Here is a 26,786-nt window from a genome sequence, read left to right as displayed (position 1 = left end):
CTACAGCCATCTTGGAAGCTCTTCGTCTACTCGTTCCCTCAGCTTTACATCCTGCAAATGCTCAGCGATGAGCGAAATGAGAGAAACTCGCCGTCTGACACCAGTCATTGGACAAAATTATAATTTTGAGACTTGTTGACCCTACTATTTTCCCAATTGTTAGACAGCTAGAGAAACTAATTTAGAAAAATGTTTTAAATGCAAATGTCACCCTTTTTTAATCATACTTCCTCAATATTCTGAAATCATTTTGAGCAATAGTGCTACAGCGGCCGAACGAGACACGATCACCTAGTTATCACCTAGTGTTAGGCACGAGTCAAACCCTAGTTTCACCCCGAAGTACATATGTGGTCTGACAACAACCTAACCCCACAACTGCCCAGTTCACACTAATACTCCCGTGACTGTCAAGGGTGTGTGTTGCAGTCACCAGTCCCGTGACTGTCACGGGTGTGTTGCAGTCACCAGTCCCGTGACTGTCACGGGTGTGTAAGAACAGCAACAGTGATGACAAAGGGACAGAAGAACAGCAACAGTGATGACAAAGGGACAGGAGAACAGCAACAGTGATGACAAAGGGACAGAAGAACAGCAACAGTGATGACAAAGGGACAGGAGAACAGCAACAGTGATGAAAAAGGGACAGGGGAACCGCAACAAGGATGATAAAGGGACAGAAGAACAGCAACAGTGATGATAAAGGGACAGGAGAACAGCAACAGTCATGAAAAAGGGACAGGAGAACAGCAACAGTGATGATAAAGGGACAGGAGAACCGCAACAACCTCTTGACACAATTCAACCCTCCTGACCTGTTGACACAATTCAACAGTCCTGACCTGTTGACACAATTCAACAGTCCTGACCTGTTGACACAATTCAACAGTCCTGACCTGTTTAAAAAATTCAACAGTCCGGACCTGTTGACACGAATCAACAGTCCTGACCTACCTGACCTGTTGACACAAATCAACAGCCCTGACCTGTTGACACAATTCAACAGCCCTGATCTGTTGACACAAATCAACAGTCCTGACCTGTTGACACACATCAACAGCCCCGACCTGTTGACACAATTCAACAGTCCTGACCTGTTGATCCTCATGAGGGGCTTGAGTTTGCGCGGCAGGAAGAGCTCCTCTTGGTTCCTCCGGACGGCGGTGACGATGGCAGAGGCCGCGTCTGCAGGCGTCAGGATGTCGAACACACCGGGCACTCTGTACACCAGGGGCGTTACTGTGATACTTCAGTACACATAGCGGCCTAAGTACACGCAGTGGCCTAAGTGCACGTAGCGGCCTAAGTACGCGTAGTGGCCAAAGTACACGTAGTGGCCTAAGTACACGTAGCGGCCTAAGTAAACGTAGCGGCCTAAGTACACATAAGGGCCTAAGTACACGTAGCGGCCTAAGTAAACGTAGCGGCCTAAGTACACGCAGTGGCCTAAGTGCACGTAGCGGCCTAAGTACGCGTGGTGGCCTAAGTACACGTAGTGGCCTAAGTACACGTAGCATCTGTCTGTGATTTGTGGGTTTAGCTTCCAAAGCCTTCAGTGATTGGCTGACTGAGCTACAAACTCTTAATTATTTTTGCTAATTCGACTCCAAAATCAAGCGCCACCTTCCGAGCCCAGTTTTGGTCCCCAAACTGGAGTAATTCCATTACTAATTATAGGGTAAAAGTTAAACAGGGAAACAAAACGAAGACTATATAGCTACAACCCCTGGCAAAAATTATGGAATCACCGGCCTCGGAGGATGTTCATTCAGTTGTTTAACTTAGTAGAAAAAAAGCAGATCATAGACATGACACAAAACTAAAGTAATTTCAATTGGCAACTTTCTGGCTTTAAGAAACACTATAAGAAATCAAGAAAAAAATTGTGCAGTCAGTAAAGGTTATTTTTTTAGACCAATCAGAGGGAAAAAAATATGGAATCACTCAATTCTGAAGAAAAAATTATGGAATCACCCTGTAAATTTTCATCCCCAAAACTAACACCTGCATCAAATTAGATCTGCTCGTTAGTCTGCATCTACAAAGGAGTGATCACACCTTGGAGAGCTGCTGCACCAAGTGGACTGACATGAATCATGGCTCCAAAACGAGAGATGTCAATTGAAACAAAGGAGAGGGTTATCAACTCTTAAAAGAGGGTAAATCATCACGCAATGTTGCAAAAGATGTTGGTTGTTCACAGTCAGCTGTGTCTAAAATCTGGACCCAATACAAACAATATGGAAAGGTTGTTAAAGGCAAACATACTGGTAGACCAAGGAAGACATCAGAGCGTCAAGACAGAAAACTTAATGCAATATGTCTCAAAAACCGAAAATGCACAACAAAACAAATGAGGAACGAATGGGAGGAAACTGGAGTTAACGTCTGTGACCGAACTGTAAGAAACCGCCTAAAGGAAATGGGATTTACATACAGAAAAGCTAAACGAAAGCCATCATTAACACCAAAACAGAAAAAAAACAAGGTTACAATGGGCTAAGGAAAAACAATCGTGGACTGTGGATGACTGGATGAAAGTCATATTCAGTGATGAATCTCGAATCTGCGTTGGGCAAGGTGATGATGCTGGAAATTTTGTTTGGTGCTGTTCCAATGAGATTTATAAAGATGACTGCCTTAAGAGAACATGCAAATTTCCACAGTAATTGATGATATGGGGCTGCATGTCAGGTAAAGGCACTGGGGAGATGGCTGTCATTACATCTTCAATAAATGCACAAGTTTACGTTGATATTATGGACACTTTTTTTATCCCATCAATTGAAAAGATGTTTGGGGATGATGAAATCATTTTTCAAGATGATAATGCATCTTGCCATAGAGCTAAAACTGTGAAAACATTCCTTGAAAAAAAGACACATAAGGTCAATGTCATGGCCTGCAAATAGTCCGGATCTTAATCCAATTGAAAATCTTTGGTGGAAGTTGAAAAAAATGGTCCATGACCAGGCTCCAACTTGCAAAGCTGATCTGGCAACTGCAATCAGAGAAAGTTGGAGGCATATTGATGAAGAGTACTGTTTGTCACTCATTAAGTCCATGCCTCAGAGACTGCAAGCTGTTATAAAAGCCAGAGGTGGTGCAACAAAATACTAGTGATGTGTTGGAGCGTTCTTTTGTTTGTCATGATTCCATAATTTTTTCCTCAGAATTGAGTGTTCCATATTTTTTCCCTCTGCTTGGTCTAAAAAAATAACCGTTACTGACTTCACATTTTTTTTCTTGATTTCTTATAGTGTTTTTTAAAGCCAAAAAGATGCCATTTGAAATGATTTTAGTTTTGTGTCATGTCTTTGATCTGCTTTTTTTCTACAAAGTTAAACAACTGAATGAACATCCTCCGAGGCCGGTGATTCCATAATTTTTGCCAAGGGTTGTAGTATATATACTAACGGTAAACAACACAGGGATGATTTACGCATTTTTCGAGTAAGGCAGAGGAAGAAAAAACATTGGATTTTTAAGGGATTTCGTTTCGTTTCAGATTTGTGGGAGCCTCTGAAGAACAGTCCAATGTGGTCCCACGACAGGGTTTTGAGTTATATTTGCCTAAGTGATTTTTCAAGTGGCGCTTCACAATTACTTTCAATCAGTGCACTACCTATAGCCTAACTCTAGCTCCCTGCCTGACTTAAGCTCTTCTTATTCTTAGCACCTGTTGAAGAGAACATGCCACGGCAAAGCCGTGGAACACGGCAGAGCCGCAGAGCACAGCACAGTCGTGGTTAGCTGAACTATATCCATACACACCAGTGGATGACCCAACAACAATAGGTGTCCCCAGGTTAGTTTTTACTCAAGGCATGCCCTACACTTTGCCTCATACGAGAGTCACAGCACTAGCTTAGTCCAGCTGAAGGTCCAGCCTGGGCCGCGCAGCCTGGAGCTTCTTGGGCCAGAATTTGCCAATAAACTAAGTTTACATCTGGAAAACAAAGATACATAAAGAGTCTCGTATGGGCTGGGCTCTGATGGAGAAAGGGAGCAGTATCAGCTATACAGAAGGCAAACAAAGGCACTCTTTACAGGGAGCAGTCATTTCAAAGGTTGGGCTGCGTAGAGCGCCTCCGGTTGCATTCTAGATTTCACTCGTAAAGGTGCGAGGGGAGTAGTAAGTATTAACAGATTATTATTAGTTCCACAGAATGTTAGTACACTAACAATGTATACTTAATAATACTAATACTACCAATATTACAATACTAAACAAGCAAACATGAAATAACTTGCTCAAGGAAGCTATATTGACTTCAGTTTGTTGGTAGAGAGAGGGTAGGTGGAAACAGCCTCTACAATTGCACTCTGAGTCTCTGGGGAGAAGGGGCCTCCTCCCAGCAAATTTTTGAGCGAGAGATTTACATTGAGTGCAGCAAGTGAGCAAGCCAGATTGTTCCGGGCAACCCCATAGAGCGGACAGTGAATAAGCAGATGTTCTATTGTTTCAGCATCAGCCCCGCATGAACAACCCCGCATTTAACCTGTCCAACAAGTTAAAGCGTGCAAGGTGCGAATTGACTCCCGCATGCCCCAGGCACAACCTGGCAAGGGCAGTTTCAACATTTCGATTCCCGTTTGCCGCCCAGGCCAAAGACCAACTCTGTCTATCACTTTAGTGAGGAAGAGACCCTTCCCCGTTTCATGCATATTTCTAATCCACATTTCCTGCCAGAATCCTAAAATCACTGCTCACCTCAGCTGGACACGTCACTGCTCACCTCAGCTGGACACGTCACTGCTCACCTCAGCTGGACACGTCACTGCNCAATAAATCCTGCACAGTATATCCTGCACAGTGAATCCTGCACAGTGAATCCTGCACAGTAAATCCTGCACAATAAATTCTGCACAGTAAATCCTGCACAATAAATACTGCACAGTAAATCCTGCACAATAAATACTGCACAGTAAATCCTGCACAATAAATCCTGCACAGTAAATCCTGTACAGTAAAACCTTTGCAATAAATCCTGCACAGTAAATCCTGCACAGTAAATCCTGCACATTAAATCCCGCACATTAAATCCTGCACAATATATCCTGCCTGCACAATAAATTCTGCCCAATAAATCCTGCCTGCACAATAAAGCCTGCCTGCACAACAAATCCTGCATAATAAACCCTGTACAATAAATTTTGTACAATAAATCCTGCATAGTAAATACTGCACAATAAATTCTGCACAATAAATCCTGCATAGCAAATACTGCACAATGAATCCTGCACAATAAATCCTGCATAATAGATTCTGCACCATAAATCCTGCACAATAAATCATGCACAATAAATCCTGCATAATAAATCATTCACAATAAATCTTGCATAATAAATCCTGCATAATAAATCTTGCACAATAAATCCTGCATAATAAATCCTGTACAATAAGTCCTGAACCATAAATCCTGCACAATAAATCCTGCACCATAAACCCTTCACAATAAATCCAGCATAATAAATCCTGCACAGTAAATGTTGCACATTAAGTCCTGCACAATAAATCCTGCACAATAAATACTGTATAATAAATTCTGCACAGTAAATCTTGCACAATAAATCCTACACAATAGAACCTGCAAAGTAAGTTCTACACAGTAAATCCTGCACAGTAAATCCTGCACAGTAAATCCTACACAGTAAATCCTGCACAATAAATCCCGCACAATAAATCCTGCATAATAGAACCTGCCAAATAAATCCTGCACAGTAATTCCTGCAAAAGAAATCCTGCACAATAAATCCCGCACCATAAATCCCGCACAATAAATTCTATACAATAAACCCTATGTAAACGTTCCGGACTCGTAAATACTTCATTTTGTTCTACTTTTGTATATAAATTAAAGTAATTGAAATATCCTTAGAGAAATCGGTACAAGTCAAACATTGTTGATCTTCGACGATGAACAATTAAACGTAATTTATACGAGGAATGCTTAGAAAGACAATAGGAACAGACATCAACAACAGACAACAGCAACAGACAACAGACAACAGCAACAGACAACAGCAACAGACAACAGCAACAGACAGCAGACAACAACAGACAACAACAGACAACAACAGACAGCAACAGACAACTGCAGACAACAGCAACAAACAGCAGACAACAGCAGCCAACAACAGACAACAACAGACAACAACAGACAACAGCAACAAACAGCAGACAACAGCAGCCAACAACAGACAACAACAGACAACAACAGACAACAACAGACAACAGCAGACAACAGCAGACAACAGCAGGCAACAGCAACAGACAACAGCAGACAACAGCAGACAACAGCAGGCAACAGCAACAGACAACAGCAACAGACAACAGCAGACAACAGCAGACAACAACAGACAACAGCAGACAAGAGTTCACCCGTGACGGCGAACTTGGAGGCGCAGTACGGGGCCAGGAGGGGGCGGCCCATCACGCCCAGCACGGAGGACAGCACCACCACGTGGCCGCTGTTGCTGGCCATCATACCGCCCAGGAACGCGCGTGTTACCTGCACCATTAATATCATCATGATGATCATGGTCATGATGATGGTGATGATGATGATGAGTAATGATGTATTCGGGACCTGCGCCATGCCTTGCTCGGTGGTTCGCCTCCTGTGGCGCAAGGGGGACTCGCCCGGGGCCGGCAGCTGTTGGCCCCTGGAGCGGCAAAGGATCCACCAGGGGGCGGGGGGCAATGTGGGGTCAAGCCGCAAGGGGAGATGCCCAACACCCCCCCGCTCACAGCAGAGGAAGAAGGGAGTAGCCGCCCCGGACCCCTCTTTAAATACTTTCGAGGCGAGGGCCCCTCGGGGGCCCGCATCGGTACCTGCCGGACGGTGTCGAGCCGTCTTGGNGGGGTTGTGGAGGGAGGGGGGGAGGAGCCGGTGAGAGCCAGGAGGGGGAGGGTTGCTCAGTGCCCGGGGTGCAACAGGGTGCTGTCGGTCGCCAATATGGCGAGGCACCAGTGGGCGTGCCTGGTGTGGGACCCTGGGGGGGGGGCAGTCCCTGACGGGGATCGACGGCCCGGAAATGGAATGGAATGGAATGGACCTGCGCCATGATACATTCATCACAATGATGATGAATAATGATGAATTTGGGATCTGCGCCATGATACAATCATCATTATGATGACGAATAATGATGAATTTGGGACCTGCGCCATGATACAATCATCATTATGATGACGAATAATGATGTATTTGGGACCTGCGCCATGACACAATCATCACTATGATGATGAACCAATGATGCATTCGGGATTCCCCGAAATTAATAACGTGGATCGGCTACAATAATCATACAATACCATGGTTCATACACGGAGAAATAATATATAATTGAAGTGTTGATTAATGATGGCGATAAAGGAAACAAGAACATGTAGGCAGCACGTCTCACCCAGATGTTGCCCATGAGGTTGACATCCACCGTGGTGCGGATGTCGTGCTCGGTGTGCTGCAGAAATGGTTTGTGGTGGTACACACCAGCGCTCAGCACCACCACACCAGGCTCACCAACCTCATCACGCACCTGCACCAACGCGGGGTATATCACTACACGGGACGTGTTATGGAGTAACACGCAGGGACGGATGATATAACACACGGGACGTGTTATGGAGTAACACGCAGGGACGGATGATATCACTACACGGGACGTGTTATGGAGTAACACGCAGGGCCGGATGATATAACACACGGGACGTGTTATGGAGTAACACGCAGGGACGGATGATATAACACACGGGACGTGTTATGGAGTAACACGCAGGGCCGGATGATATAACACACGGGACGTGTTATGAAGTAACACGCAGGGACGGATGATATAACACAGGGGACGTGTTATGAAGTAACACGCAGGGACGGATGATATAACACACGGGACGTGTTATGAAGTAACACGCAGGGCCGGATGATATAACACACGGGACGCGCATGTTTCTTGAATGCCACGCATTATTTATTTTAATTAATGAGCAGGAGGCACAAGCCTCATGAGGCCGAGGCCATGTGTGAAGAAGTCGATTAATTTACCGTATTATTGCAGCAAGATCTAGCCGTATTAAGGCTCGCAGCAAAATCTAGTCGTATTAAGACTTGCAGTAAGATCCAGCAGTATTAAGTCTTACAGCAAGATCTAGCCGTATTAAGGCTCTCAGCAAAATCTAGCCGTATTTAGACTTGCAGTAAGATCTAGCCGTATTAAGGCTCTCGGCAAAATCTAGCCGTATTAAGACTTGCAGTAAGATCTAGCCGTATTAAGTCTTACAGCAAGATCTAGCCGTATCAAGTCTATAAAAATCTAGCCGTATTAATTCTCTCAGCAAAATCTAGCCGTATTATCTTAGAAAATCTAGCCGTATTAAATCTTTCAACAAAATCTGGCAGTATAAAGTCTTTCAGCAAAATCTAGCCGTATTAATTTTCTTAGAAAATCTAGCCGTATTAAATCTTTCAACAAAATCTAGCCGTATTAAGTCTTACAGCAAGATCTAGCCCTATCAAGTCTTTCAGCAAAATCTAGCCGTATTAATTCTCACAGTAAAATCTAGCTGTATTATGACTTGCAGTAAGTTCTAGCCGTATTAAGTCTTACAGCAAGATCTAGCCGTATCAGGTCTCTCAGCAAAATCTAGTCGTATTAAGTCTTTCAACAAAATCTAGCCGTATTAAGTCCCTCAGCAATATCTAGCCGTATTAATTCTCTCAGCAAAATCTAGCCGTATCGAGACTTGCAGTAAGATCTAGCCGTATTAAGTCTTACAGCAAGATCTAGCCGTATCAAGTCTTACAGCAAGATCTAGCCGTATCAAGTCTCTCAACAAAATCTAGCCGTATTAAAACTTGCAGTAAGATCTAGCCGTATTAAGTCTTACAGCAAGATCAGCCGTATTAAGTCTCTCAGCAAAATCTAGCCGTATTATGTCTTGCAGTAAGATCTATGCCGTATTAATTAAAATTAGATGTAATTTATTTTGATAGTTTCACGACTTCTGAATTAAGTCGAGCGTGGCGACAAGATAGTTCTGACTGAGGCAGCCTTATGATTAATGATGCATTATGATGTGGTGATATAGTGAACGGTGTGAGGCATTATGATGTGATGATATAGTGCAGGAATGTTGTCATTTATATAGCAAAGTCCATGTTACATAATGAACACTACCAGTACAGACGATGATGAAGATTTAGTGTCACGTCACTATGACGTCACCTTGGCCGCGGTAGCGGTGACGTCATCAGGGCTCGTGACGTCACAGACGAAGACGAACGCCTCCCCGCCTGCCGCCTGCACCGCCTCAGCGCTCGCCTGTACGCTCGCCTGTAACATTAATTGTGGTGCTGCAACACTGCGGTGCTGCAACACGGCACACTGCGGTGCTGCAACACGGCACACTGCGATGCTGCAACACGGCACACTGTGGTGCTGCAACACGGCACACTGCGGTGCTGCAACACTGCGGTGCTGCAACACTGCGGTGCTGCAACACTGCGGTGCTGCAACACTGCGGTGCTGCAACACTGCGGTGCTGCAACACAAATAGAGTCAAATAGCATAGGGAGCATGGAGCAGGGAGCAGGGAGCATGGAGCAGGGAGCATGGAGCAGGAAGCATGGAGCAGGGAGCATGGAGCAGGGAGCATGGAGCAGGGAGCATGGAGCATGGAGCAGGGAGCAGGGAGCAGGGAGCATGGAGCGGGGAGCAGGGAGCATGGAGCAGGGAGCAATGAGCATGGAGCATGGAGCAGGGCATGGAGCAGGGTGCAGGTAGCATGGAGCAGGGAGCATGGAGCATGGAGCAGGGAGCATGAAGCAGGGAGCATGGAGCAGGGAGCAGAAGCATGGAGCAGGGAGCATGGAGCTGGGAGCATGGAGCATGGAGCAGGGAGCTGGGAGCATGGAGCAGGGAGCATGGAGCAGGGAGCAAGGAGCAGGGAGCAGAAGCATGGAGCAGGGAGCATGGAGCATGGAGCTGAGAGCAGGGAGCATGGAGCATGGAGCTGGGAGCATGGAGCATGGAGCATGGAGCAGGGAGCATGGAGCTGGGAGCATGGAGCAGGGAGCATGGTGCAGGGAGCAGTAGCAGGGAGCAGGGAGCAGTAGCAGGGAGCACGGAGCAGTAGCAGGGAGCATGGAGCTGGGAGCAGGGAGCAGTAGCAGGGAGCATGGAGCTGGGAGTAGTGGCAGGGAGCAGGGAGCAGGGAGCTGGGAGCGGGAGCTGGGAGCATGGAGCAGGGAGCATGGAGCTGGGAGCAGTAGCAGGGAGCAGGGAGCATGGAGCTGGGAGCGGGAGCTGGGAGCATGGAGCATGGCCCCTGACCTCGCTGATGTCCCAGAGCGCCAGTCGGGCCCCACATGCCGCGAACTGCAGGGCCAGGGCCCGCCCCAGCGCTCCCCCGGCCCCCGTGATCTGTTAAGGGGGGTTAATTATCCTGATGATAGTCAACATAAGGTTAGGTAGTTATGGTATCAACAGGGCATCATAATATACTAGACCTTTCCTGTACTAATAATGAATTAATTGAATTAACGCTGTTTAACTATCGCCTGATTGTGCAGGAGAAACAACAGTTGTGGGCCTAGACCAGGGATCGTATTTTCAAAACTCGCTAAGTGAACGTAAGTACTTACGCTCTATTTTCTTGTCTGTGATTGGTGGATTTTGCTTGAAAGGCCGTTAATGATTGGCTGATGAACTTACGATCTCTTAACTTTTTTTGAAAGTATAGGCCAGGTCTACGCATCGAGAGGGTCTGACTGGGCTAATCTTCGTCAGCAGAGTCACTGCATGGTAGTCACTGGACGGTGGTCACTGCACGGTGGTCACTGCACGGTAGCACTGCACGGTAGCACTGCACGGTAGTCGCTGCACGGTAGTCGCTGCACGGTAGTCACTGCACGGTAGTCGCTGCACGGTAGTCACTGCACGGTAGTCGCTGCACGGTAGTCACTGCACGGTGATCACTGCTTGGTGGTCACTGCACGGTAGTCACTGCACGGTAGTCACTGCACGAGTCACTGCACGGTGATCACTGCACGGTGATCACTGCACGGTGATCACTGCACGGTGGTCACTGCACGGTGATCACTGCACGGTGATCACTGCACGATGATCACTGCACGGTAGTCACTGCACGGTAGTCACTGCACGGTAGTAGTCACTGCACGGTAGTAGTCACTGCACGGTAGTCACTGCACGGTAGTCGCTGCACGGTGGTCACTGCACGGTGGTCACTGCACGGTGATCACTGCACGGTAGTCACTGCACGGTAGCACTGCACGGTGATCACTGCACGGTGATCACTGCACGGTGATCACTGCACATGATCACTGCACGGTAGTCACTGCACGGTAGTCACTGCACGGTAGTAGTCACTGCACGGTAGTAGTCACTGCACGGTAGTCACTGCACGGCGGTAGTCACTGCACGGCGGTAGTCACTGCACGGCGGTAGTCACTGCACGATGTTTATGCCTACATAACACGACACCCCGGCAACTCACGAGCACGACAGAGTCGCTGAGGTTCTTCTGAGGGGGCGGTAGCAGCGTGGAGACCACGTCAGCCAGAAGGACGTACAACACCTTCAGGTTCAGCAGCAGGAACTGCCACAGCGTGCACAGTAGCTCCCACACTGCCATGTCTACAGCACTTAGTCTGCAATGAGCTCTTATTAGTCAATTATTATTACTCTTATTATTATTAATTTAATTATATTATTCGAAGAGTTCTTATAAATAGAGTTCTTATTGGTCTATTATTATTATTATATTATGCGATGAGCTCTTATTAGTTTATTATCATATTCTGCGAAGAGCTCTTATAAGTAGAGCTCTTATTGGTCTATTATTATTATTATATTCTGTGAAGAGCTCTTGTTAGTTTCTCAATGAACGAGATGAGCACTGAGATGTAATTAGGTACAGCAGACATGAGTACAGAGATGTACTCATGTACAGCAGAGACGAGCACTGAGATGTACTCATGTACAGCAGAGATGAGTACAGAGATGTACTCATGTACAGAGATGTACTCATGTACAGCAGAGATGAGTACAGAGATATACTCATGTACAACAGAGATAAATACAGAGCTGTACTCATGTACAGCAGAGATGAGTACAGAGATGTACTCATGTACAACAGAGATGAGTGCAGAGATATACTCATGTACAACAGGGATAAGTAGTAAGTACAGAGCTGTACTCATGTACAGCAGAGATGAGTACAGAGATGTATTCATGTACAACAGAGATGAGTGCAGAGATATACTCATGTACAACAGAGATGAGTACAGAGATGTACTCATGTACAACAGAGATGAGTACAGAGATGTACTCATGTACAGCAGAGATGAGTGCAGAGATATACTCATGTACAACAGAGATGAGTACAGAGATGTACTCATGTACAGCAGAGATGAGTACAGAGATGTTCTCATGTACAGCAGAGATGAGTGCAGAGATATACTCGTGTACAACAGAGATTAGTAAAGAGATGTAGGTACTCATGTACAACAGAGATTAGTTCAGAGATGTACTCATGTACAACAGAGATTAGTTCAGAGATGTACTCATGTACAACAGAGATTAGTACAGAGATGTACTCATGTACAACAAAGATTAGTTCAGAGATGTAATCGTGTACAACAGAGATTAGTTCAGAGATGTACTCGTGTACAACAGAGATTAGTTGAGAGATGTACTCATGTACAACAGAGATTAGTTCAGAGATGTACTCATGTACATAGAAGATGCAGCACAAGGCCACGAGACAAGGAGCGTCTGTAGTGCCTGGTCCTCTTGGAGGGTGGGAAGCGTTTTCCCTTCAGCAGCCTTGGCATTGTTGGAACCAAGTCGAGATATGGGGAGTAATGTCACATTACATAGGGAGTAATGTCACATTACATAGGAAAGAATGTCAAATTAAATAGGGAGCAATGTCACATTACATAGGGAGCAATGTCACATTACATAGGGAGCAATGTCACATTACATAGGGAGTAATATCACATTACATAGGGAGTAATGTCACATTACATAGGAAGGAATGTCACATTACATAGGAAGGAATGTCACATTACATAGGGAGTAATGTCACATTACATAGGGAGTAATGTCACATTACTTAGGGAGTAATGTCATATTACATAGGGAGCTATGTCACATTACATAGGGAGAAATGTCTCATTTCATAGGGAGTAATGTCACCATAGGGAGTAATGTCACCATAGGGAGTAATGTCTCCATAGGGAGTAATGTCACCATAGGGAGTAATGTCACATTACATAGGGAGTAATGTAACATTATATAGAGGGAGTAATGTCCGATGTCAATCTGGCGTCTCATTATAACCATTATAATTGTATGTGATTGGGACGTAATATTCACTTAACCTGATAGAGATTGAAAACGAGTCAACATCTGTATGACACGTGATAGATCACGCGATCAAGGCCTTGGTAGTGGGCGGAAGCGGAGCTTATAAAAGGGCTAGCAACATTAATTAAAGAAAGGCCTCCGCAATTGTTGATAAGCGCTCGAGATGTAACGAGTCGTTCGGCTCTCCGACCTTACGGTCGGCGCCGTAGCTTATCCCTCAGTAGTCAGGGGCCATACTTTCAAAAAAAGTTAAGAGATCGTAAGATCATCAGCCAATCATTGACGGCCTTTCAAGCCAAATCTACCAATCATAGACAAGAAAATAGAGCGTAAGTACTTACTTTCACTCAGCGAGTTTTGAAAGTATGGCCCCTGTATCGTAAATCTGTATTACCACCCCGTATACAAGATACGTTATCTGGACTGATGTGTCTTACTTACCTTCACTACCTCACTACCGATCCTCAGGTAGAGCTTAATATAATGAGCTTGTGACAGTAACGTCACATTACGTAGGGAATGATGTCACATTACATAGGGAGTAATGTCAACGCAAACAACGATAAAGGATGCGAGTCCTGTTAACGAAATCTCCATTGTTGGAATCGACGCGAGTTGAATGGAGAAGTTACTCGTTACTCAAAGGATAAAGAGTTACTGGTTACTCGAAGGATAAAGGGTTACTCGTTACTTAAAGGATAAAGGGTCACTTGTTACATAAAAGGATGAAGGGTTATCCGTTACATAAAAAGATGAAGGGACGTTACTCGTTACAGAAAAGAATAAAGGGTTACTATAGTTACTCGATGTTAAAGAGTTATTCGTTACTCAACTCAAAGGATAAAGGATTACTCGTTATCCAAAGGATAAAAAGTTCCTTGCAACGCTAAGCACAACTGTTACTTGCAACACGAAGGATGGAGGGTTATAAGCTTCAAAGATGTGCAAAATTTTATCATTTTGTTTGCAATCAATATTTTGGGAAGCATTCACTTTAGATTAATTGTAATTTGAAGGGAACAAAGCAAGTCAAGATCACTACTGCTTTTGAACAGATACATAAATATTTCCATGGGTAAAAAAAATATCCAGTGTAGATGACGGAGTAAAAATTGCATTGTGTTTAAAATTAGGTATGAATAGTTCTCATAATGGCACCCGCGTTGTCAAAACTATCAATGTTAACAGCTTCGACAATAATAGCCTACATGACATCAACTACATAAAATTTTCCTTTAAAAACGAAGCTTGCCACATCTGCTACTCTTCCTCATCGCTTCACCATCAGAAAATGTTGATAACGCAGATGCCCTCACTGCCCTGTTGGGAAGCTCGTCGTATGCTGGGCGTCGTATGCTGGGCAACAGCTGGGCGTAGATACGCTCTTGTGAACGCAATGCGAGTCTCACTTGCGTGTTGGTAAAAACTTTCAAACGCTCAAAACGCTGAAAAACACGTGTGAACGCTTGCAACCTCGTGGGCTCATTTGCGAACACGTGTGAACGTTCGCAAACACGAGTGAACGATTGAAAAACACGTGTGATCGTTTGCAAACACGAGTGAACGATTGAAAAACACGTGTGATCGTTTGCAAACAAGTGTCAACGTTCGCACACCCGTGTGAAAATTTGTAAACACGTGTGAACGTTTGCGAACATGTGTCAAAGTTCGCCAGCCCGTGTGAAAATTTGCAAACACGTGTGAACGTTCGCTATCTCGTCTTAACATTTGCAAACACGTGTGAACATTTGCAAACACGTGTGAAAGGTTCGCAACCTGATTTTAATATTTGCAAATATGTGTGAATGTTCGCATCCTCGTGTGAAAATTTGCAAACAAGTTGCAAACACGTGAACATCGCAAACTGGGTAATCAGCAGACAGTAGATACAGCCAAAACAGCGTGTGTGTGAAAACCTAACCCATCGACACACACGCGCTATGATGACTGTACCTACTGACACACACGCTGTGATGACTGTACCTACTGACACACGCACGCTGTGATGACTGTACCTACTGACACACACGCGCTGTGATGACTGTACCTACTGACACACACGCGCTGTGATGACTGAACTTACTGACACACACACGCTGTGATGACTGTACCTACTGACACACACACGCTGTGATGACTGTACCTACTGACACACACGCTGTGATGACTGTACCTACTGACACACATGCTGTGATGACTGAACCTACTGACACACACGCGCTGTGATGACTGAACCTACTGACACACACACGCTGTGATGACTGTACCTACTGACACAAGCGCTGTGATGACTGAACCTACTGACACACACGCGCTGTGATGACTGTACCTACTGACACACGCGCGCTGTGATGACTGTACATACTGACACACGCGCGCTGTGATGACTGTACCTACTGACACACATGCGCTGTGATGACTGTACCTACTGACACGCGCGCTGTGATGACTGTACATACTGACACACACGCGCTGTGATGACTGTACCTACTGACACGCGCGCTGTGATGACTGTACATACTGACACACGCGCGCTGTGATGACTGTACCTACTGGCTATTGACACACATTTATGTAGCAAAACATAGCGCGTTAAACTCAATGATAACTATGTGATGGCAAGATTGCGAAAAAAAAGGTTAGGCAATAAAGGACGCAAATAAATATACTCTAAAGCATATAATGATAAGACAAACATTAAAAATTTAGCAGCCTTGCGAGTGATGGGAACATTCAACACGAGCGCATCCATTACTATGTGTCGGTACAACACTTATGACACATTTAAGTAGTATCGACTGTATCGCAGAAAAGAGAACAAATGAGTAATGCACTTAATTTTAAAAGCATGCGTTCACAGCTTCGCCGTTTGTTGTTCTTTGAGATGCACCAGACGATGCGAATATAAGTGGCATTTCTAGAAGATATCGACAAAAATGCATGAGTGTCTAGTGAATTTGTATCTTATAATTGTGACATATGTTTGATCTAAATGCATCCTAGCCTCAACTTTGAAAAAACTAGCAAAGGGAAATAAATGCATTATTTTGTGTTGAAAACATCAACTTTGTCGTTAAGAAACTATAAATTGCAGAGGGCACTAAAATCAATTCTATCAGAATCAGGGCTTTACATCCTCGTGCAGAAAAGAAACGACCACAAACACCCACCTCACTCGACGGCGGAAGCCGTTCAACTGCCGTTACCCGTTTTTAGAGCTCTCAGCTCAGCAGCACCGACGCCGGTGTGACAGGATCCTTGTGACCTATGCATACACCCAAAACACTGCCTGGTGACCGGGAAAGCTCTGACCGGATGACGTCGTTCCATCAGAATTCAGATGGAACGACGAGGTTCACTGCTGTTGACGGAACACAGTCGCCTTCTAGAAGGCAGATCCGACACGCGCTGCAGACATTCCGTGAGATAAGAAGGCGCCAGACCGTGAAGGCATCGGAACGTCAGAACAGCGACCTTTAAACTGCGTGCGCTGCTGCATGCGCAGCCCGTGAATTTCGCGTAATATTGTCGTCAGTTCGTCACGTTGTCGAATTTTTTATTGTTGAACACGAGACGCACAACAGCGTTCATTGCGGATTATATTTTATTTAGTGCCGTGGTCAGAAATCCATAGAAAATGGCATTACTATAGTCCAATCTGGTCAGAACGAGCACCATCACGAAGGTCCCGAGAACTGGCTTCGAGAGACAGCGGCTGACGTAACGTATTCGTCGCATAGCGCCAAAGCAAGCGGTGGTGACTTTGGCAATGTGACTGTTCATTTAAAGTTCCGAGTCCGGCAGAATGTCGAGGTTGCGAACCGAAGACGCAGGCATAACGAAATCGTTCCCCGCGCGAACAGGGTTGGCCGGAAGCTGATGCTGGCGCTGAGCAGTCACTAAGTAAATTGAGTTTTTTTTTTGCCGCATTGAGCAGGAGCCTGTTGGAGCGCATCCAGTCTGAGACGGCGTCTACGGACACAGATATATCCGATCCGTTAACACCAGCGTCAGCCAGTGAACAGTAGCCATAAATTTGAATGTCGTCAGTAAACATATGCGGATTCAAACTATGTAAATCAATTTTGTGCAATACGTCGACAGTATACAACAGAGGATCGGGTCAAAGACTGATCCCTGCAGTGTTGCCAGGTTTTTTCTTGGCAAGAATACCAGATTGCCTAGCTCAAAATACCAGAAATATACCAGAAATTCTATCGTTCAAAAACAGACTAATACCTCCAAATTTAATAAAACTATTCGTCAGAAACGTTGGTTAGAAAAAAATTATCTTATGTACTGTGCAGTTATCTGGCTTGACGATAATTAGCCAAATTGAACACGTTATATTTTTTTCCCCTCTGTTTGGAACATTTTGACACTTTTCTTTTCCTGTGTTTGATTACATTGACACTTTTTCCTTTTATTATCAGTGTCATTGTGGCACTTTTTCCTCTTCGCTCAACATGAGCAAGCCACGGAAACAGGTCATCTTCATTTTGCTTATTTTCGTACATGCTTGCATATTGCATTAATCTAACATTGCGGGTGTGATCACTTGTTGCGGTTGAAGAGATAGCTTTTGGTCCGAATAAGGGACTCCAGTACCGTAGTTGAAATTTTATTCCGTTGCTTGTTTTTCACATATGTGACTTGTGAAAACACTTGCACCACGAATGCTTTGAAGACAGGTCAAAGTTGACAAGTGATGCAGTAGGCAGCCAGTTCCCTGAATGGATGATAATTGTCAAGATCAGTGAAACGTTGAATGGCACCCCAGAATTCAAGTGGCACTCCAATAAGTGGCACTCTAGAATTCAAAACCACCAAACAAAAATGGTGGAGCTAATGGTAATCTATATAATCCACGCCTACGTTGGAGGAAATTCAAACTTCAGAGGTGGAACTTAATGCAGTAAATTTGCAGTAAGTCAGAAAATACCAGAAAAATACCAGATTTAGGCAAATATACCAGATCTAAAATGTTCATACCAGACACCTTCTCAAAATACCAGATTTGTGAAATCTGGTATAGAAATATACCATCTGGCAACGCTGGATCCCTGTGGTACTCCGCAAGTGACTAACGATGGTTAATTCCTTAGAAAAAGAGTTCCGCGTCGAATGCATTGCAAGCTATAGCTGAGACAGGACTGGAACCCCAGCAGCACTGTGCCGCGCAGGCCGAATGATACGTCAAGTCAACGCAATAAGGTGGCGTGGTCGACCGTGTCAAACGCGGCCGACAAGTCGAGTAAATCTAGTACCACAATGTCGCCGCGGTCTACTTCTCGCAGAATGTCTGAAGGCACCTTCAACACAGCGGTTTCCGTCGAGTGGAGATGCAGACTGGAGGGGAGGCATGAGACCGGATTGCTGAAAATAGTAGGTAGTTCAGCTGTCGGGCCACAACGCGTTCCACGAGTTTCGACAAATTCGACAGATTAGAGATGGGCCGTTATGGTATGGAATCAGAAGCGTAAAGGTCTGCTTTTTTTCAACAGAGGCGTAATGTAAGCTGATTTGAAATTCTCTCAAACAACTCCGTTAGTGAGGCAGCAGTTGTAAAGTTCGACCAGGGAAGGTGCTAGGGTTAGGACAGTCCCTTTAGGCAAACCATGAAAATATTCCAATAGGCAATAGATAATGGGGTTAAGATCGTAACCGAAGAAGTACATTAGAAATTAATTAAAAATAAAAAATTTTCGAATTCAATCAATATCGTGGTCGACGTAAACAGAGGATATTCCGTTTCTCCTCTACCGTCAACCATCTAGAATTATTTAGAAACAAAATCGGGATACATGAACGTTTCTAATGCATGTGATATCAAACAGTGAGGCGAAAATAAGAATCATTATATTTTGAAACGCATCAAACCTTTTACAAAATAGGTCCCAGAGAACCGTTACTCTATGTAAATCTTCACTGTATTCATTCAGAGTCAATCAGTCATCCGTTTGTTGCATGGTGACGTGCCCAGCTACTGACCGTAAATCGCTAATAGACCCTGGAGCACCAAGCTACAGAGAGCTTTTTTCTCGTCTCCAATAAAATCTTTTACCGATGGCAGAAGTCTACAAGCCAACTGCTCCTGTCGTTCCAAAAAAATTATAATAAAATTTGAACATAGCAACTTTCTGCAATGCTCCGTTTCTGGTCACTCCCCTACCTGCAGATAGTGCTTGAACCACATACTTTAAAACCTGTGTTGTAGCTAACAAAAGTTGCGGTAGACGCCAATTGATCACTAATATCATATCATATCATAGTGATGTCGGCGCTTAAGAATAGGCCTGATATGGCCTGTCGCTGAATCTTGTACTTTTAGTGACTTGCTCCAGAAGATTTGAATGCAGGTCCTTTGACCGGATATTCGAAACTGACGGTAGTTTGAAATAGCTACTAGACTTCCACCAGGTTAGATATGGCGCTAGGCATTTCAAGTCTGAACATATAAGATGGCATGCAGATAAGCTCATAGTATCCAGTTGGTCTTGCGCAACATACATCACAACTTCCCTGAAACATTTATCCAGAAGCGTAATACTAAAATTTACGGCATAACATAGTGACATTGGAGGGTCCATGATGTAACTCGGCGTTAAGAATAGAGTCAAAATTAGAGTTAATATTGGCCCTTGAACAGATAGTTTGAAACGACTATGCCTGACTGGGGGTTCACCTAGAACAATTAATGTAGTAGGGCGGTGGTATCTGAGCCTTATACTGGCTCCTGTCGCTCCAACAGTGAGTGTATCGGAAAATTACATCTCACCTTTGTTCACCGCGCGACTTCTCTTCTCGCTAGTCTTCCCTTGTGCCTGCCCCACTCCTGCACTGTGATATGGCATCCCGATGAGGCTTAAAATAATGTGTAATAGACAACGTTTTATCAACATACATCGTTGGTAAACGAAAGTGGAAATTCTGCAAGGTCGAGGAATACAAACGAATCGATGACAAGTTTACCTATTGCTAACCATTCATCGAGCTATTTCTACAAGAAAAATTCTCATAACCCATGAGACTCCTCATTATTCGGCTTATCGATAACACGAAAGTACACGATGGTTGCAACACTGCATTACACAAGTACAATACAATACCGTTAGCGGCAATTATAGTATAACAATATCATGCCTGTTGCTCCTTTTGCCCTATCCCACGATAGTAAATAGATAGTTACTACTCACAGTCATCTTCGTGCTGAGACATCCGTAGTTGGTTTTATTGCTGTCTTCTCTGTGCACTAATTTTGCTGCGAAAGTAACAGATCGCGGGCGGTGAAATGCTGTAGAAGTAATCGGCATCCAGCTTAGTGTCAGCAGGCGCTTTTAACTCGAATAGACCTCCCTATCAGTCCGCGCATATCTGTGCTCAAACATGTACAATGCGTACAATAATATCTTACCAAGCCTAGAGGTTCACTGAAAAAAAGAAAGAATAAAAAATGGTGTAAACGTTCAATGGGAGGCGACAACGTGTCAGTATTAATGGGTCCGTATCAGACTGGGCTTCAGCGCGCAGCGGCGTGCCACAAGGAAGCGTTCTCGGGCCTATTCTATTCGTTGCGTTTATAAACGATCTACCAGAAGCTGTGTCTAGCGTTTGCTCGATGTATGCTGACGACACAAAAATTTATAATACGGTGAAGAATACGTCGCAAAAAGTACAGTTGCAAGGTGATCTTGACAGGCTGGTTGACTGGGCTGATAAGTGGCAGCTGCGTTTTAACGCTGACAAATGTAAAGTTATCCACCTTGGCAAGAATAATGAACAGCAAGATTACAGTATGAGAAGACACGGTTGCAACGACAGAGTGATGATGTCGAAGTCGACAACGGAAAAGGATTTAGGAGTTAATATCGACAATGAGTTGAAATTTTCTAAGCATATTGAAGGTCAAGTTAATAAAGCCAATCAACGACTTGGACTGATCAGACGCTCTTTCGAGGTCCTAGATTTAGAAACGATGAAGCAGTTGTTTGTTGCTGTCGTGCGCCCGAACCTGGAGTTTGGAAACGTCGTGTGGTCACCGAAATTTGAAAAGGACAAAAATTTAGTAGAGAGTGTTCAAAGACGCGCAACAAGGATAGTTCCGGGCTTGAAAGGCAAGTCCTATGAGGAAAGATTAAAGATTATGAAGCTTCCAAGTCTCCATTATCGACGTCTGCGTGGGGACCTCATTGAAGTATATACAAGTATACTCATGGCTTATACAAGGTCCCAGAAGGATTACTAGAATTTGAAACAAGAACCAACACCAGGGGCCACGGCTATAAACTAAAAAAACAGCGTTGGAACACATCCATGCGGCAACATTTCTTCTCGCTTCGAGTCACCGACATGTGGAACAGCCTCCCTGATAGCATCGTTGAAGCTCCGAGTATGAGACGAAGCTATGCAGGAGCATATGTTCAGTCTTAAAATGCCTAGCAAATTACGGATCAGGCAATAAGTAAGATCGGGTTCCAAAGGCCGGATCCCTTGTGAATCAAGTCACGAAAAGTTCAAGAATCGGCAACAGGCCATGGGCCTATTTCTTCAACGCCGACACTTCTATTCTATTCTAATGGCACGTTTCTTTCCATTATATTCCTGTTATGCATTCCATCGTGAAATTTCAGTTGTAGCGCTCACATGTACATCGTATTCCGTACTACATGAAGTTTATTCTAGTAAGTGACTTCGCTCTAGATTCTAGAACTAATGACTATTATTAGAATTGGCTCGGCTCTTAAGCCTAGAACTACCGTTCTCCACGTAAGTATTCTGTAATTAGTTTCTGTATGTGTCAGACATTCACTTAGGAATATATTCCCTTCACGTTGTCGTGTTGCTGTTTTGTGGTAGTGTAATTTTCTTTCAGGATGTTGTGTTACTGTTGAATAAAGTTCTGAATGAGTCACCTATGCTTTCGGTTACGACACATCCTTCACTCAAATTCTAGGCAAAAATATGTAGTAACACACTAACTCATCGCTTGAGGGAAAGCTTCTTGTTAAGGCCAGTTCTAACAAAAAGTGTAAAACTAGGGAAAATTCTAAGTGTTAACTTTTGAAATTGACATTTTACTTCGCGCATTTGTAGCGATAAACGAAAACTGCTTTTAAAAATGAGCATGTACATGCATATATTTCCATCTATATTGCGGTCAAGAATGGCGAGTTTGTCAAGTCAACGCTTGACCCAAAGGCCAGATCTTCAGGATGATCGTTGTTTTGAAAATCACCTGCAACTCGCACGCTGCAAGTCAGCAGTCAGGTTCAAATCAACAAGATCGTTACTCACGGAATTGCATTTTACACAGCCGTTAAACTGACCATTCGAAGTACTTCACAAACTCGAAGTGAACCAGGGTCAAAATTTCAAAATTATCAGATAGGTAAATCATCATAGAATTTCGAATAATAGGCACTTGCAAGCCAATATACATATACATATAAATTGCCTTTAAACATTCACGCTCAGTGGTAAAGAGTAACTCTTACAACGCTCAGTGGTAACGAGTATGAATGCGACGGCTACGGGTGCTTCTAACACACTAAATTACTTCCGATGTTTCTTCTGTATGATCCATCAAGGCCCATAACGGAAGAATTTAGTTACATGCCTAGTTACTCGACAGCGCTAGCATTTACTTCGCCCTTGAAGGAAAACGTTCTGCGGTTATGGCTCAAAAGTTTCGTGTGAGCGATGCACGCAGAGTTAAGGCGTGAGCTGAAACTCATCAACTGTCATCATCTGCCGTTTCTTCGTGTTAATCTACGTTCAGCGTTTGTCGAGTTCGTTTACTAAACTATAGCATTTCATGACGTACAATTATATCTGCAACAAAGACACAAGCGCTGACAAGTGATCAAATATTCTATGCCTGAGTTAAACGAACAAAATATTTGGCAATCACTAAGCACTCACCAACCCCTGAAGCGGCTAACAGATACGGCTGGAGGATAGCGTTGACAACTAGAAATGGGTTGGGAGAGACGCTAGCTAGACAACAGAGATGCTAGACATTGGCAATTTATTGAAGTTATACTGTTGACGTCAGTATTGCTTTTCCGCAACAACACTAGCAGATTTTTTCTCTAATTGAGCAAAATTCACTTGCCCGCGGAACATTTATCCCTCCTATATTTCTTTGGGTCAAAATGAGTTAAATGACCCACAATTCCGATACTATACCCCGAGGGCATAGCCATGGGGCGTACACCGGAAATAAAGACAACAGAACGGTTGAGTTCATGCTCATGGGCTACCAGTACTAGTTTCCGTCTGTAACTAAAGTCACAAACACATTACCTAAGAAACTTCTTCAGTTAACAAACCTAACAGACTGACAATGCAGAGTGAACGACTCAGGTGGTGAATACTATAAACAGACTGCAGGACAGCTATTGTACGGTGTTTGATAAACCAATACATATATTCTTCCATGGTAAAACATCATAACGATAATATATTCATACATAAAATGCTTACAACACTCGCGCTTTGATAGGCAAATCCATGGTTTAAGGGGACCGACCTAGCTCCGGAGAAACTTCTACAGTTATTATCCGATCATCATGAAACTTCACATACATACGTAAAATGTAAAAATAAGAACATTTTGACGTTCGATGCGCAAGAAAACAACCTTTAAGATGAGATAAGAAACAGAAAAACTCAACATTTTCAAATTTTAGCTAGGTCGGTCCCCTTAATTAAATACACTGTATCAATTCAACCATGGGCAAATCTACCCAGCTTAACTAGATTTCCGAACGGCGAATTCTTCAGCATTATTTTCTATACATTTCCTCTACTAGCACGAAAACTCCTCTCATTCAGTACCGTACCTAATATGCTAACAAACGTCAAGCCAAATGTATCCTAATTAAACTACTGAGTAAAAAAAATTCTTCCCCACTCACAACCTATGACGAAAAATCATTCCACTCTCAGAAGTGTTAGCTCTCCATTGGGTTAGCACACAAGCTTCAGCAGCAATACTCCTAATACCTCGCATACTAAAACTTGCTTTTTACTCACAGTCGAAGACTCAAATCTGCAATAATTATTAAACACGTTAGAACTCTGTGATCCGTTCGCTCATTAATGCAGCTTGACGTGAACAAGAACATGAAGCATTGCCCAACTCAGGTGACACAAAACTCGAACAAGAGACAGGAAAATGAAACTAATTCCTTGTCCCGCAGAAAACGCTGGGCGAGCTTATGACGCACTCTGTTAACTCTTCTTCTAAACTCTAAAACGTCTCTTCTCTTTTACTGCGAAGAATGCTATGCATGTCATTCAAATTTAGGATTTCAGCGTACTCACCTTTCTGCTAAATCAGTGGTTCCCAAAGTGGGCGATATCGCCCCCCCCCCTAGGGGCAGTGGAAAGATTTTGGGGGCGGTAGGGGGGCGGTAGTCTGAAGTCAATGTCAGAACTACTGAACAAATTCGAACGAAATTTTGAATTTACAGTCCTAACTTCCGAACGGTAATGTTTAGCTTGTGAAAATTCTTTTGATTGTGCCTTCGTTCGCGATTTTTTTTTCATTTCTCCTTCATTCGTGATTTAAACAGCAATACGTGCTTAAATTCACAGTTATCAAGAAATTTTTCCAGACTACAGAACAAATTTGAACGAAACTTGGTATTTAAATGCCTAACCTCAGCAACGGTGATGTTTACAATTTTTTCGTTTTGCCATCGTTTGCTAGTTATACGGCCGGTGGCCCGGTAGAAAAGCCGGTCGTTCCTCCTATGTCTGTATAACTAACGAACGAAAGCAAAATAGAAAAATTTCACGAGCTAAACATCACCGTTGAGAGGTTAGGTATTAATATACAAAATTTCGTTAAAATCTGCTCTGTAGTTTAGAAGAAATTTCTTGATCGCTGCGAATTTAAGTGACAAATTACCCGGCGATACGAGGCGAATATAAGGAAGTAAGAAATCGAGAATGACAGTGAAATAAAAAAAAAAACTCGCAAACGAAGGTTAAATCGAAAATATTTTATAAGCTAAAAAATCACCGTTTGGTAGTTAGGAATGTATATTCAAAATTTCGTTCAAATCTGTTCAATAGTTTGGAAGAAATTCTTTGATCACTGCGAATTTCGGCCTGTTTAGCAATATACGCATAACTCACGAATGAAGGTGAAATTAAAAAAAATACAAGCTAAACATCACCGTTAGGTTCTGGTGAATACATGTTCTAAGTTTCATTGAGCTGCTTTCAATAGTTTGGGTGATATTACTTGATAATTGAATTTGGAGACTGGTCGCGAGACCGGCCACGAGTCCGGCCGTAAATTCGCCCGCGACACCCTAGGTTTCTAGAGCTGAAACAGTTAAAACAGCTGAAAAACATATTGGTTCAGTAAATGGGGTTATATTTGTGAAATACACATTTGTGTTTAACCTTATTCTTTTAATATTGCAGGTTATTAAATTTCAAGAAAGAGGCGTATGTCTGTGGGGGGCGCTAGAAATTCACTAGGGAGCCAAATGGGGTGCCAGCCTGAAAAGTTTGGGAACCACTGTGCTAAATAGTAAAATAGATAAAGCACATACTTTACAATGATAGAACAGGTATTAACAAATTTATAGAACAGGTACAGACGTACTCGTACAGGTTGAAAACAGAATAAGAGTTCACCAACGTACAATAATGAAGTAATAATTCTCCTGACCATTTCATCCTCGCTTCGAATCACCGACATGTGGAAGTTGGAACAGCCTCCCCGATGGCATCGTTGGCGCTCCAAGTATGAACGCGTTCAAGAACAGACTAGATAAAGCTATGGAAAAATATAGGTATTATTGCAGATTAACTACATCCAAAAAAAAGGGTGTTTTTTTTTTAATTATATGTTTTTTGGGGGGTAGATTACAAATCTGAAATCCATTTTTGGCGGTCGGCATCGGAAAACCGATTTTTTTCGCGACTATGGATTTCAGATTCGTAATCTACACCCCAAAAAACATATAATTAAAAAAAAAACACCCTTTTTTTTGGATGTAGTTAATCTGCAATAATACCAAAATATAAGTTCACATTTGAAATACCTAGCACCATATCGAACCAGGTGTAAGTCTAGTAGCTACTTCAAACTATCGTAACTTTTCGTCAGTCATGAAAGGATCCGGTCAAATGACACGATTTTCGATCTTCTATGAACAAGGCACGAAAAGGAAAAGAATCGGCGACAGGCCAGAATCCACATCAGGCCTACACTTCAGCGCCGAGATCAATATGTTATGTTATTTATTTTCATGACCAGGTAGACTACTGCAATCAATGCCTTATTACGTACAACGCGCGGCAATAGACTACCTCCACGTACTGCGGGCTCGTAGTCGTACGGGGTTCCGTAACGAAATGATTTC

General features: G+C 43.6%; 1 protein-coding gene across 1 annotated transcript; it reads right to left on the bottom strand.

Annotated features, from left to right (window-relative positions):
* Positions 1-16,580, bottom strand: LOC108671695 (epidermal retinol dehydrogenase 2). Its single transcript, XM_047881862.1, has 9 exons — positions 16,569-16,580; positions 11,522-11,675; positions 10,339-10,428; positions 9,232-9,339; positions 7,414-7,545; positions 6,366-6,515; positions 4,765-4,769; positions 1,095-1,220; positions 1-94 (listed from the first exon to the last, which is right to left on the bottom strand). The coding sequence occupies exons 2-9, from the start codon at positions 11,657-11,659 to the stop codon at positions 1-3; spliced, it is 843 nt and encodes a 280-aa protein (XP_047737818.1). The 5' UTR covers positions 11,660-11,675; positions 16,569-16,580.
* Positions 16,581-26,786: the final 10,206 nt, after the last annotated feature.

Source organism: Hyalella azteca, unplaced genomic scaffold (genome assembly GCF_000764305.2).
Source record: "Hyalella azteca isolate HAZT.00-mixed unplaced genomic scaffold, Hazt_2.0.2 contig9004, whole genome shotgun sequence".
Classification (NCBI taxonomy): Eukaryota; Metazoa; Arthropoda; class Malacostraca; order Amphipoda; family Hyalellidae; genus Hyalella; species Hyalella azteca.
This window is presented reverse-complemented; position numbering and strand designations above follow the sequence as displayed.

Excerpts from the sequence above, each read along its gene's own strand:
- LOC108671695 (XM_047881862.1), bottom strand. The coding sequence starts at position 11,659 with ATGGCAGTGTGGGAGCTACTGTGCACGCTGTGGCAGTTCCTGCTGCTG. Across the intron at positions 9,340-10,338 it reads CGCTCTGGGACATCAGCGAG|GCGAGCGTACAGGCGAGCGC; the intron begins GTCAGGGGCCAT and ends TTAATGTTACAG. Across the intron at positions 6,516-7,413 it reads ACCTCATGGGCAACATCTGG|GTAACACGCGCGTTCCTGGG; the intron begins GTGAGACGTGCT and ends TTAATGGTGCAG.